The sequence below is a fragment of the Apium graveolens genome, chromosome 4 (genome assembly GCF_009905375.1).
Source record: "Apium graveolens cultivar Ventura chromosome 4, ASM990537v1, whole genome shotgun sequence".
Classification (NCBI taxonomy): domain Eukaryota; kingdom Viridiplantae; phylum Streptophyta; class Magnoliopsida; order Apiales; family Apiaceae; genus Apium; species Apium graveolens.
Window position 1 is genome coordinate 284,003,935 of NC_133650.1, and position 15,057 is coordinate 284,018,991.

At 35.6% G+C, this 15,057-nt stretch overlaps 1 protein-coding gene across 1 annotated transcript; it reads left to right on the plus strand.

The window, feature by feature from the left end:
* The first annotated feature begins 245 nt into the window (after positions 1–245).
* On the plus strand, positions 246–4,448 carry LOC141717191 (uncharacterized). The gene is made up of 8 exons (XM_074519292.1): positions 246–695; positions 875–998; positions 1,431–1,563; positions 2,450–2,486; positions 2,612–2,831; positions 3,005–3,112; positions 3,204–3,302; positions 3,861–4,448. The coding sequence occupies exons 1-6, from the start codon at positions 480–482 to the stop codon at positions 3,097–3,099; spliced, it is 825 nt and encodes a 274-aa protein (XP_074375393.1). The 5' UTR covers positions 246–479; the 3' UTR covers positions 3,100–3,112; positions 3,204–3,302; positions 3,861–4,448.
* The last annotated feature ends 10,609 nt before the right edge of the window (positions 4,449–15,057 follow it).

Sequence of the window (15,057 nt, forward strand, 5' to 3'; positions counted from 1 at the left end):
TTTAACATGAACATGGTACCGCGTATAAAGTATGTCAATCTTTGTGATTGCATAAATTACTCTCCTCGTTTTCTGCTCAGACATACAGTTTACATTATTGTGCGAACACATTTTAAATTCAAAACGACTTGAAGCTCATACATATACTCCTTGACATTAATAGTTGGTCACCTCCCCGCTTCATCAGTTTGACTTACTACAGCTATAGAGTCTATTTGACTTGAATCAAATAAAATCATAATCAAATTTTCCGTTATGATCATCTCGATCCCTGCATTAATTTTATGATGATTCCTTTCCCGTCACCAAATATTCGAATTTCAAATTCAGTTTTATCTCCTTTTACACTTCTATTTATATGCATGTCAAGCCTTTTGCTTCTTTTTCCATTCATCAACCTTGACCTTTAGAAACCAACCTCGTTTTGTAGTGTTCAAGTCTCGAAAGTTAAATTTACCTACACATATTATTTTACATAAATGGCGGCCAGTGTTAATCAGGCAGGACCTAGTTCAGGCTCAGGGTCTCGTTCATTGCCTTATGGTGATACTACTTTTACTAAGGTCTTTGTGGGAGGTTTAGCTTGGGAGACACGGAGTGAGACAATGCGTCGTTATTTCGAGCAGTTCGGGGATATTATTGAGGCTGTTGTCATCACTGATAAGAACACTGCTCGATCCAAAGGTTACGGATTTGTGAGTTCTTTTTCCATTCCCCTTACTATAGGTTGTATTTTTTATGTTTCATGTGATAAATGCGTTGTACTTGATCAGTATTGGACCCATTTTGAGATTTATTTGTGTAAATGGTAGGGAATGAGGATCCTGTTAAGATTATATTTAATATGACTTTGTTGCTTTCGCGGATTGCCTAGGTGACTTTCCGGGAACCTGAATCTGCCAAGAAAGCTTGTGTTGATCCTACACCGATTATTGATGGGCGAAGGGCAAACTGTAATCTGGCTTCTCTTGGACGCCCTCGCCCTCCTCCACCGTTTGGTAAAATTGTTATAATTCATTTGTTCTCTGTTATGAAAGCCAGTTGTTTCCAGTTACTAATTGAACAGATTTATACTTGTGTTGTTTGCCATTGTCGTTGAAGGATTGGTACCTATTGTTAATACTTAATTCCTATTAAGGTGATAAAGAAAGTGCAAAGGACAGTGAGGGAGGCAGTTACATTCCTGCTCCTCTAGCAAATTGTTGTGTTTAATTGGAAATTTCTCTAAACATTTAATTCTTCAACATTTGGATTCCTCTGAAAATCCTATTTTTATCGTAGGGGAACCTAATACAGATAATGGAATGTTTATTTAATTGGTCTCAAAGTAGTTTAAACTAAGTAGTTTAAACTCTTTTAATCTTATAGGTCACACCATCTGTCTTAAATTACAAATCATTAAACTTTTTGAATTGCTTCTACTGGTCTAGGACGTATTAAGTCAGCATCGCATTACCATCGAGGAGGTCTTGCAGCTGCCTCTGGGGCTTATAGGGGAGAGTTCGGATTTCCACAAACACTGTCTTATGGCTATCAGCAGGGTTTAACATTTCCACCGTATGGGTGAGTACTGCTTCGATAAAATGGTTCATTTGATAGTATGATTTACCTAGGCAGGGAGTCTGACATAGAGTACTGTCATGTTTAAATAGTGCTTTGGTGAAGCTACAAGAGCTAATAATAGCTTATGTTGCTTTCTTAGCTAATCTTCAGGAAACATCAAATATTAAGCTTCATTAAAACAAACGAATCAAGCTCCTATTTACTTGTGTCAATTCATGTATATGTCTGCGTTGTACAGTTTTGGCCTATATATGAACTACACATTTGATGATTTCTATTATATTGAGATTTGACTGTTCCCATTGTGTACGGTACACAGTGTACCTTGGTCACCTACTGGGTTTTTTCTTACCAACACTTATATGTGCTACGTCCCACATTTATAATTTTGTATAATTTTGTATAGTTAGTTCTACCTTGTTGGTCAACCTGTACAGTACTGTTGACTAAAAGTGTTCAGCGTGCTTCACATTATAGGATCACTTCTTCTAATCCTTTCCCGATCTTACATGTACTTAAACCTGATCTAGATTATAATAATAATAATAATAACATAATAAAGTTTTCATATTATTAAAGATAACTTAGACTGCACCCATCTGACAGTAATAGGACACAGGGATTTGATCCTTCCAGGGATGCACAAAAAAGTGTCTAATGAAAAAAGTTCTAATTTTTTTGACTTTCACAATGATGATTTTGAAAGAGAAATCAGGTTAAAGTGCACGTCTATGTTTCATCAACTCACAGACCAAATAAACAGATACAGGAAAACATTAATTTTGCATATTTGTATTCAATCAAACACATAATTTTCTTGATTACCAGGAAGAGATAATAATTTAGCCATGGAAGCTTAAACTTCTTAAACTCTTCATGCTTGCAGGTATATGGCATATAATCCAGAATACAATTCTCTACAGGTAAATAAGTATATGACGTGAACCTGACTTCAAGTAATGCTATTTAGCATTTTATTGTTTCTCTCAACTATATATGTCATTAGAGTTCCAATCTGTTTGTAATGTTTAGAAGTTGCTTGATGTAGGGTGTGTACAATCAGCAGTACCTACAAGTATATGGAGTACCTGGATCAGTAAATTTAGCTACGTATCCTTACAACATTGGTCAGTATGTTCCTCATAATCATGGTTATGCAACATCGTATGGATATCCACTTCCCGGTCATCAAACTGTTCAGTTAGGTGGCACAAGTGTCACAGCAATCACAACATCCTTTTCAACACTGCAACCTCCATATCCGACAGGCAGAGTCCTCTTTCTCTTGATTTCCCTGTTTTTATTACTTATATTATGAAATTTACTACTAATAATAATTGAATTGAGCACGGTCAGTTTTTGGTATATTTATATATAATTATTTGATTGTTACTGGGTAAATTTTTGTAAATCTGATGTGGCTAGCTTCTGCCATTATCAGGTGCAAGGCCATCTGTTCCAGCACAAACACAGTTGTTACTGCCACGTCCCACTCAGATTATCCAAGGTAGCGGTTCTGAACAAAATTCCTTGTGAGGATTTAACAAAGGTAAGAAATTTACTTAAACCTGCACTTCAGGCACAATGTGTAAGAAATTTGTATGGCTTATCATTTGTAAATTGCTTTTGGTGCTATGCAGGCTTCCTTATTTTACAGCAGGATCTAGAGCAGTGGTACAGCTACTTGAGTAGTGGACTTCAGATCTAGCCTTGCAAGTTATTCTTTGTGCTTTCTGCAGGTAGATTCTACCGGCATGATAAATTTATCATGTTTTGACATCAAGACATGTGATCTGTTATTTGGATTCGCAAATTTTGTTTTCATACTGGTATTGACATGGTCTTGGGAAAGACATCTTGGTACAATTCGTCTTATTGAAACTGAACAATTCACCTTGCAGCAATCTAGTTCTAAATTATATCTAAGCCGTCCCAAGAATTTGTACATAATTCCCTAGAGAATACCCCCCTGTGACCTGTTTCTATATATTCCTTCTGATTTTATGCTGTGAATTTGTCATAAATAAATCTATTTAAAAAAATACGTAGATTACGATTACATAAAATTTTGTTCTGTTGAGCTTACCTCCGAAATTCACCCTCACCTGTGTTGAATTCTATATCCGTAACCAAGAATCTTATATCTGACTCCACACCCGAATACAGGTAACATAGTTTTTGAGTAATACAAACAGGCAATACAAGTACATATTCAATGTGTAGCCCCTTTTATTTGTCCGCATTTTAGTATTCTACTATATTTTAACTAATTCGGTAATGATGTTTACATTATGCAGGTCATATTTCATGCTCACTGTCTGATATTTGAGTTGCTCCAGATGGTGGAAAAAAGAATGTTGAAGATGTGAATGGATACTTGTTCGAATTTTGTGTCAAAAGCCTCTAATTCTGCCGGTCTTCTGGATGACTGGTAGATCACCAATCACCATATTCAATGATTGGTGGTGGTAGTTCTAGGATAAGGAACCTGGCTCCGGTAAGAGTCAAACCAGTGTACAAAATAAGTCAAAAATCAAAGTCTGATTCTTTCATAATCGTTCCCAGCTTTTACGACTGTTTTGTCACTGAATTGGTGAGTCCTAGATGGTATCCTCAAGTTAGGAACTGCTACGAAATGTGCAAATCAGTCAAGCGTCAAACAGGAAGGGAAGTGTTTTATGGCTTGTTGGAAGTTCATTGGAAACACAATGTACTTTGTATTACTTTGAAATTTAAAACTTGATCTTAGATTTGGAAAGTTACCAATACTGAAGAAGGGGAAATTTTTCAGTCCTGTACAAAACTTTTCTGCGTTTATCTTGTAGTTAAGCTATCAAGCAATGGGATATGAAAACCCATGGGTGATAGCCGTGCATTTTATTATTCATCTGTGTATTATCTAATAGAACATCATTTTATTCAAAAATGAATATGAAGTACTTATCTCGTTTTTTCAGTTTGCAACTATGAATAGAATTTGTTGCATAAGTAAAATTTGAAATTATGAACCTATTAGAATAAAATGATTTCACCAAGTTAATATTTTGGTGCCCTGTAATTAAAGCCTGAATAATTGAAAGAATTCAAGTCTTCAAATAATCGGATGCTGTCATCTGCAGCTGCCTGCAAGTGATAGTGAGGCTGCTAACAGATATTACAGGTTCAACGAAGCGATTGGAAGCAATTTTGTGGTATTTTGCTAGTCTGTTTGCAGCATTGCATGCTCTGCTTGTAATAAGTTGATCCACTTGTCAATGCCTTTTGTATCCTTTATCTTAGCTTGTTAATGAATTGCTGGGGGACTTCTAAGGAGGAATAACTTGGCAAGATACCATTATGTAATTTTTTTTTATTAAGGCAGCCAGCTGCCATTATCTCATCATGTTCATCTGAATTGTGTTTTTTTTTTCTGGGGAAAAGAACTTGATCCTGTTATATTCAATTTACTTCAGTTCTTCATTTAATCTTTTGATATTCATCTCCTTGTTGAAATCTTTTAGTTGCTATAAAGGAGTGAGCTCCTCAGATTCCAAAGAGTTCAGATAATCGAGACTACTGACATCATGCATCATCGAGATGACCAGAAGAGCGACTGATATCATGGATCATCGAGATGACTAGAAGAGGGCCGCAGTTCATGTCACTGGTTACTGCAGCGCAAAAAAACGATTAAAACCGAAACCGGCGAAAATCGAGAAAAATCAAATTAAATAAAATCTGTCCGAAATCGAACCGAGCCAAACTGCTCAAATTCTTAAATGCCTATAGTGACCGGTAGAACTGTGAGAAAGTGTACCGAGTGTAGAGTCCAGCTGCATTCCCGTTCCTCAAGAAGATTACAGCTTGAGTACATTTAATATTACACGGTTCAACAATTACGGCTTCAACGTTTCACACAACAAGTTAATATTACACGGTTCAACAATTACTGCTTCAACGTTTCACACAACAAGTTGCTCACATTTTTCACACATACACAAGACTGAAGGTTGGCTATAAATAACATAGTTCATTTCAGTTTAAATATAACAGAATGAGAGTCTCCTCTCGATAGAAAAACATATAGTATAATGGGTTTGTTTTTGTATTGTAGGTGAGTGTGTGTTATTCCTCCTACATGTAATTCTATTTTTGTGTTTAATAGAAGAGTTTTTCAAACCCAACAAAGTGGTATCAGAGCTTTGAAGAAGATTCAAGCTACTGTGTTTTTCTATTTTTTTCTTTTGGCCTAATTTTGCTTCAGAAATTCTGTCTAAAGCAAATTAGGTGTATTTTCAATGGAGCCTTCAAGTTCAAAGACGATGATTCGACTTACGCCCACAAATTATAATATGTGGAAGCCAAGTATGGAAGATTTGCTGAATCTGAAAGATTTAGCGGAACCATTGGAAAATAAAGGCGTGAAACCTACTACAAAGACGGACGATGCTTGGATGAGAATGAATAAGAAGACTGTGGCGCAAATTCGACAATGGAGTGACCACAGTGTCTTTCATCATGTTTCTCAAAAATCGAACGCCTATAAGCTCTGGGAGAAGCTCGAGAGCATGTATCAGGCAAAGACGGCTCGTAATAAAACCTTACTAATGAGACGGTTAGTGAACCACAAGTTACGGAGTGGAACATCTATAACCGAGCACATGAGTCAATTTCAGGATCTTGTGAACCAACTCGGTGCTGCAAAATGGTGTCTTAAAGACGAGGAACAAGCCATATTACTCCCGAGTTCTCTACTTGAAAGTTGGGAGACGCTTGTTATAACTCTTAACAATTCAGCCCCCGGTGGCAAAGTGACAATGGAGATGGTCACGGACGCCCTAATAAACGAAGAAGCCAGGAGGAAAGAAGTTGGCATACATCACTCTTACGCTCTTGTTTCTGAAAATAGAGGCAGGTACGAAGGTAGAACAAGGGCCCGAGGCAGAAGCAGAGGTAGAGGCTAAAGTAGAGGAATGTCAGTAGAACGAGGGAAGTCCTAAGAAAGAAACAAATCTGCTAACTATTCAAAGCGGTTCAACGGAAACTATAACTACTGCGGTATTTACGGGCACAGGAAGAAAGATTGTCGAAAGATGCTCAGGGAGGAGTCGCAAACCAGTGAGAGCTCCAACAAGGATGCTGGTGAAACCATGGTCACCATATCATCAGAGATTGCACTTGTCTTCTGTGGAGAAGAGACTTGTCTCCATGTAGGAAGTCATGACATTGAGTGGGTGATAGATACGGCAGCTTCATTTCACGCCACTCCAAACCGTGACATATTCGTCACGTATAAATCTGGTAATTTCGGTGCTGTCAAGATGGGTAATACCAGTTTCTCAAATATAATTGGGATTGGTGATATACATGTGAAAACCAGCGTTGGCTGTACACTGATATTAAAGGGTGTCCGACATGTTCCTGACCTGAGATTAAATCTTATCTCAGGAGTTGCTCTTGATTGTCATGGATATGAAAGTCAATTCAAAAATGGCCCATGGAAACTATTAAAAGGAGCTATGGTTATTGCAAGAGGACATATATGCGGTACTCTGTATAAAACTCATGTGAAGATATATCAGCCAGGTCTCAATACTGTTGAAGAAGCAACATCAATGAACTTATGGCATAAAAGGTTAGGCCACATGAATGAGAAAGGCCTAACAACTCTCGCCAAGAAAGATGTTATCTCTTTTACGAAAGGTGTGGTCTTGGAATCCTGTGAGCATTGTCTTTTCGGAAAACAATATAGAGTTTCTTTTAGTTCCATGAGAAAGCATAGATCAGAGTTGTTGAGTTTGGTTCACTCTGATGTATGTGGACCAATTGAAGAAGAATCACTTGGCGGAAGCAGGTATTTTGTGACATTCATTGATGATGCTTTACGAAAGGTTTGGGTTTACTGTCTCAGAACGAAGGATCAAGTGTTCGATCACTTCAAAATATTTCATGCAATGGTTGAAAGAGAGACAGGAAATAAGTTGAAGTGTCTTCGCTCGGATAATGGAGGCGAGTATAGCTCTCGAGAGTTCTCATCATATTGTGCTGAACATGGCATCAGACACGAAAAGACTGTGCCAAGAACCCCACAACATAATGGCGTAGCTGAAAGAATGAATCGCACCATTATTGAGAAAGTCTGGTGCATGCTTAGTATGGCAGGACTACCAAAGCCATATTGGGCCGAAGCTGTGTTGACAACTTGTTATCTAATCAACAGGTCACCATCAGTTCCTTTAGATTTTGAAATTCCAGAAAAGGTATGGACCGGGAAATACGTCAATTATTCTCACTTAAGAGTATTTGGGTGCAAAGCATTCGTACACATTTCCAAGGAATTGAGGCAGAAGCTTGATTTCAAGGCAAATACATGTATCTTTCTTGGATACGGAGATCCTGAGTTTGGATATAGATTGTGGGATCCAAAAATGAAGAAAGTGATTCGTAGCCGAGATGTAGTGTTCTATGAGAATCAGTTTTATGATTTTAGTTCCGCAACAACTATTGACAAATATTCCAGAAGTTCAGATGATATTATCTCAACACCAGAAGAAAATGATGAGGTGCCTGAAGAAGTCCCGAAAGTTGAACACGAGGAAGAAGACGATGATTTTAATCAGGGGGATAACCAACAATCAGAAGCATTAGAAAATGATTCATCTTCTGAAAATCAAAGTCTAAAAGTTCGAAGATCCGAACGAGGATTAATTCCATCTAGAAAATACCCAGAGTCTGAATATCTCCTACTTACTGAAGAGGGGGAGCCAGAAACTTTTCAAGAAGCAATTTCTCTTGAAAATAAGCAAGCTTGGATGCAAGCAATGCGGGAGGAAATAGAATCTTTACAGAAAAATCGTACATATGATCTAGTGGAGCTTCCTAAAGGAAAGAAAGCCTTGAAGAATAAATGGGTTTTCAAGATCAAGAAAGATGGCTCTGGAACTGAAATTAAACATAAAGCCCGAATGGTAGTCAAAGGATTTCTTCAAAAGAAAGGAATTGACTTTGGTGAAATATTTTCACCGGTTGTGAAAATGACTTCAATTCGTGTTTTTCTCGGATTAGCAGCTAGTTTGAATCTTGAGCTTGAACAGATGGAATTGAGAACAACATTTCTTCATGGTGATCTGGATGAAGAAATATACATGGAGCAACCAGAAGGTTTTGAGGTTTCAGGAAAGGAAAATCTTGTCTGCAAGTTGAAGAAAAGTCTGTACGGTCTCAAATAAGCGCCTAGACAGTGGTATAAAAAGTTTGACACATTCATGGGGAGTCAAGGTTACAAAAGAACTAACGCAGATCAGTGTGTTTATTTTCAAAGGTTATCAGATGGCAATTTTGTTGCACTCTTATTATATGTTGATGCATGTTGATCGTAGGAAAAGATGTAACAAAAATAAGCCAGTTGAAGAAGGAGCTCTCCAACTACTTTGATATGAAAGATTTAGGACCAGCTCAACAGATCTTGGGAATGCAAATAGTTCGAGACAGGAAGAATCAAAGGTTATGGCTATCTCAGGAGAAGTATGTTAAACGAGTGATTAAAAGATTCAACATGGATAAAGCCAAACCAGTTAGCATTCCATTAGGAAACTAGTTCCAACTGAGCAAGAAATCCTGCCCCACATCTAAGAAAGAGATAGAGGAAATGTCAAAAATACCTTATTCTTCAGCAGTAGGGAGCTTAATGTATGCTATGGTTTGTACGCGACCGGATATTGCTCATGCAGTTGGAACGGTTAGTCGATTTCTTTCAAATCCTGGAAAGGAACACTGGAAGGCTGTTAAGTGGATTCTCAGGTATCTTAAAGGTACAACGAATATGTGTTTATGCTGTGAGGGAGCTAATCCAGTCCTGAAGGGATATACAGATGCAGATATGGCCGGGGATATTGATAATAGAAAATCTACTTCAGGTTTTCTTTACACTTTTGCAGGGGGGGCTGTGTCATGGCAATCAAGATTGCAGAAGTGTGTCGCACTATCCACCACAAAGGCATAATACATTGCAGCAGCTGAAGCTGGAAAATAAATGTTATGGTTAAAGCGATTTCTCCAGGAGCTGGGTATAAATCAAGATGATTACAAGGTATATTGTGACAGTCAGAGTGCCTTGGACTTGAGCAAAAATTCAATGTACCATTCCTGGACAAAACATATTGACATTCGCTATCACTGGATAAGTGAGGTGATGAATAAACAATTGTTGAGACTAGTCAAGATTCACACAAAAGATAATCCGGCAGTCATGTTAACTAAAGCGGTTATCCGGGAAAAGATAGGATTATGCCGAGACATAATTGGCATGGATTATAGATGATCGATGGTTCAAGATACAGCTGGAGGGGGAGAATTGTAGAGTCCAGCTGCATTCCCGTTCCTCAAGAAGATTACAGCTTGAATACATTTAATATTACACGGTTCAACAATTACGGCTTCAACATTTCACACAACAAGCTGCTCACATTTTTCACACACACACAAGACTGAAGGTTGGCTATAAATAACATAATTTATTTCAGTTTAAATATAACAGAAGGAGAGTCTCCCCTGGATAGAAAAACATATAGTAGAATGGGTTTGTTTTTGTATTGTAGGTGAGTGTGTGTTATTCCTCCTACATGTAATTCTATTTTTGTGTTTAATAGAAGAGTTTTTCAAACCCCGAGCTGAACCAGCCCAAGCTCTCTCCTGTCTCTGCTGACCGGTAGAACTGTGACAATGTGTCAGACCATCTTGTACGGTTTTCATTTGGGAATCACTCTATTGGACCTGATTTTGTAAAACAGAATGCTTGATAGCGTAAAAATCTAGGCTGGCAAAATTTATGTGATAATGTGTCGGACCATCTTGTATGGTTTATATTTGGACCTGATTCGGCTTAACAAAAAGCTTGATAGGCGGGCCCCAAATTTACGTCCGGCCCACATTCAGACCAAGTAAAAGTGATTTTGGCTCATGCGATCAATTAAGTATGAGAAACTACATGATCTATAAAAAATCTTCAAAGTATATCATGAAAACTAGGGCTGTCAAACGGATAATTCAGAAATGGATTCGCCTATATCCGTATCCGCAGTTGTCGGATTTGAATACGAATAATATCCGCTTTATTTCGGATACGGATAATATCCGCTTTTTCTCGGATACGAATGCGGATATTTCGGACGGATATCGGATTTTTTGAATTTTTTTGATGGACCTACCGTATTGACTATTATTTTATAACATTTTTTAGACTAAACACATATGATATATTTATATATGTATAAAGTATGTCTACAATTATATAAAATTTATATAAATGTATTATTTAATGCATTTATACACACTATAAACTAAAAAAATAAATTGTGTATTATATATAATTATATGTTTATATAATTTTAATATCATATATGTATTTAGTTTCGGATTCAAATATCCCGGATTCGGATACGGATAATATTCGCTTTTTTTCGGATACAATTACAGATTTTTCGATTTTTTTTGACACGAAAACATGCGTTTTTCAAATAAAAGCTTAGGGCACATTTGTTAACAAGGGAATGGAATAAATGTGCTGAACACTCACTTTTTCAAAATTAAGATTGTTTGACAATTACTTTTTTTATCCGAAGGATACCAAGAGTCTCTGAACGAGTCAATATAGAAAATGTAGCATGTGTCATTCAGAAAAAACTGATCAGGGCTTGTGTAGCACTAAGGTATCATTTTTTTTATAAAATTTATTGAATGTTATGTAATTGATTTTTCTTTTATCATATAATATTGTTAAAAATACAAAAATCTTTTGTCAACAACAATATTATTAATTAAAATAGTATGCTTTCATAGAAAATATCAAAATAATATAATTCATATGTAATTATTATTATTAATATCTATTTTGCATAAAAATTATTATAAAATATCCGCAAAGGGAAGGTTCACGGGTTTTTATAAAGAAATTTAAAATATGAACAATAACATTAATTGAAATCATAAAAAATAATTATAAAAAATTTTAAAATGATTAAAATTTTAAAAAATTATAAAAAATATTAATGTTTTAAGTATTTTGCTATTTTAAAATCTTTTGATTTTTTTTCAAACATAGAGTGTCAACGAAATTAACCAAAGATGCAATTAGTTGCATCGAGTTTTTTGGTTACATTAGTTGCTTTGAGTTACAGAAAAATTATATTTTTGTAAAAATATAATGCACCCGAAATAAACTAGATATGTAAGTAGTTTAATGTATAAATTATGTGGAGTTATAACAATGAATTGAATATTAAAAACTTTAAAATTTTATCATTCAGATGATTTTATGTTTTATTTAACAAATGACATTATTCATCCTTATTCAGATTTTTTACTCATTCAGAAATTTTAACCGTTCAGAAAATATTGTTCAGAATTAACAAATGAGACCTTAGTATAACTTTTAGTAGAACTTTATTGAGAAAAGAGCCAAAATAACACAAATTATAGCGCAGTAGTCCAAAACAACAGTAGAAAATGTTGGCCCTTGCCTACACACTTGACGCCAGTAATGCATACGTTAATGTTTTGTTCTTCAAATTTTAAAGTGGAAGATGTAGAGAGAACAGGGAAGCAGCATATGGACGGGTCCCACCCATTACACATTCCCCCTAATTGATGCTGTCATGCTAACCAGAAATTGGTATATAGGAGCTAACAAGCGACAGATGCTATCAATACGTCAAAGGCGTGTAACGCAAGTACGTAATGCGTTAAATGTATAAACGAAAAATGTTAATGCGTTCATTTTTTGAAGCATTGTATATTTATATTTATAACAGGGTATTGATTTGCGTTTTGACCGTAACGCATGTTAACAATGCGTTGGCCAGGTTTCTGTTTGTACTATTTTGAACATTTAAATTATAAATTATGCTAAAATGGACCATAACCCAAGTTTATTAGAGAGGGGGCTAAAAGATAGGTAACTTGAGGGAGTAATTAGATTTGAAGGTAAATTAATTATTTCTCTGTCCCATTTAACTAACTGTCCTTTTTTTTTTTGAAACTAACTGTCCTAATTGACTTTCAAAATTATTCTTGTTATTTTCTCTGACCAAGATTAACTAATATGTCTTATTTGACTTTCAAAATTATTATTTCATATCAAAAATACTGAAAAAATCATTTTATAAAGTAGATTTGATAATCTTTTCGATTATAGGAGTATATAACATATATTTTTTTAATACATTAAAAAAAGTCAATATCATAATTAATTTGGGATGAGTCGATACAAATTTGGAGAATAATTACCAAATTTATTAGTATGTATAATATCTTCGTAAAAATTAATGCATCAGACAAAAGAGTAAGAAATCTGTTAGGCAAATTCAGATATCCACCAGCTCTATATATACAGTCCTGATCTCGCATTGTCTTCCCCGCATCAAAGGCTTATAACTCTATAGTAAATAAAATTATACTAATACACAGGGGACTTGCGAGGGGAAAATATAATAGTATACAGGATGTCCAGACTGAGAATTGCATCATTGTTACTAATTGCTCTTCTTATCTTGTGTTCAGGTTTATTGCTTCATCATCATAACAAAAATCATATATATTAAACATGCATTCATCTTTTTATTGTTAGCAAGTCGGGTCATGTTTTATGACGAATCATGTCTTAAGTTTTAGTTCTGACCGATCTTCGAAAATTTAAAAAAGTATAATTAATAAACTGTCATGTTTGATGATGTTGTAATCAGGTAGCGAGCAGGTGATGGGGCAAAAATTGAAGTGTTGCTACGATAACAAGTTAGTAGGGGGATGCAAGCCCGGACCCGGAAGTCCGTCGGAAAATCAATGTAATGATCTGTGTACTGATTCTTGCGGCTGGAAAGGGGGACGTTGCAAAGTGTATGACAATAAGTGGGAGTATTGTCATTGTATGTGCTGAGAAGATATAGATTTACCTTCTATTTTTAAGTCAGTATAATTTGTTAAAAGAATGATTAGAAAATGTTATCGAATAAACTTATAGTTTCTCGCATTTATTTCATGAACTTTAATCATTAGGGGCGTTTGGATGCATAGTGAGAATGATAATCGAGGGTATGAGAACGATGGTTAATGAAAATGAGATTTAAATAGAATTAAACCATAGATATGGTGGGTTTGAATGAGATTCTCATTCCCCACCACTAAATTGGTTATTCAAACACTATTACTTGAATTTAATATTCTGATTTCTGCTAATCGGACACACTTTTATACGAAATTATGGCAATTAAAATAATTTCAAAATATCAAACACAATCTGACCAGAATATTGGCAAATTATCAAGTCCACCGAGTGATTTTTTTTATCGTAGTTAACCTGCAGCCCTACCCTTCGGATGCGCACAAGTGTTTTTGTGATGAGTAGTGTTAGATATTGAAAAACACATGATTTTTTTTCCTATGAGACATGATTTGTTTTTTGGATCCATTATTATTAGATAATAACCTTGTATGAATCTCTTATTTATACTAAACTAGACACTCATCGTCATTGAGCATTGAGCTAATCAATGCAATATGGAAATAAAATCACTAATTTTACATTTGATCTTCTCATTCTCTTAAACAAGAGAAGTATCTTAACACAAGAAGAAAATCAAAAACAGTTTTCAATAATTAAAACATCAGTTACTTTGTTGCGAACATGCATGAGGTTCATCCCCCTGATAGACACTAGACTCTCAATGTAATTAAGGTTATATGAGAAAAAGAGGTTCCAAAGAGAGCTATCACAGGAATAGGTCTCGATTTTGGAAATTGTTTGGGTTTCAGGATTGACACTAACCAATAACAGCTCGTCCTTGTTAACCGCGTCAAATACTAAATCACAATTCCTAAAGGAATGAGTTAAAAACATATCGCCAGGAATGGTGAGTGGTTCAACTGTGTAGTTCTTGGTCCAAAGACTGCATCTTTCATCCAATATATAAACATCAACTGATTTCGAAAGAATAGTGGGGGAAGAATCACAAAGCAAGAGGGCAAGAGAGTCCCTGAGATTCACGAGCATCTTAATTATTGAAGGGTTGTTGACAAAATTAATTCCAGGCAACAACCTAAAAACTCCATGTTGGATATCGAAAGACATGACATAAGAGTGTTCAAGGCATTCCACACCAGAATTAAACCAATAAGGACATCCCTGTACAGTTGCAGGGGTGCATAATACGTACCTCGTGCTACGAAATCAGATGTGACGATATTGTGACCCCAAGAAGAGTGATTACAGGAGTAAACATACGATACTAGTGGACGTTCAGGATATGTATTGCAAGAAGAGCATTGCAGAGAAGGCTGCTGCAACAAACTAAATATGACTTGAGGGTGTGTTTCAGTAATTGCTTAGCTATAAAACTGGATATAATTGTAAATTGAGGAGAGGAGTGTGACAGGCTGTGTGTCAAATATATAGCTGGTCTTTCATTCTAAATGTGTAACAAACAGAGGGAAAATACTTAGTGTGTAAGATTGGTATCTTTCTCA

What these genes read in the sequence shown, in the direction of transcription:
- LOC141717191 (XM_074519292.1), top strand. Translation starts at nt 480, where the DNA reads ATGGCGGCCAGTGTTAATCAGGCAGGACCTAGTTCAGGCTCAGGGTCT. An exon ending in GATCCAAAGGTTACGGATTT is followed by an intron (nt 696 to 874) that starts GTGAGTTCTTTT and finishes CGGATTGCCTAG; the next exon opens with GTGACTTTCCGGGAACCTGA. An exon ending in TTAACATTTCCACCGTATGG is followed by an intron (nt 1,564 to 2,449) that starts GTGAGTACTGCT and finishes TCATGCTTGCAG; the next exon opens with GTATATGGCATATAATCCAG.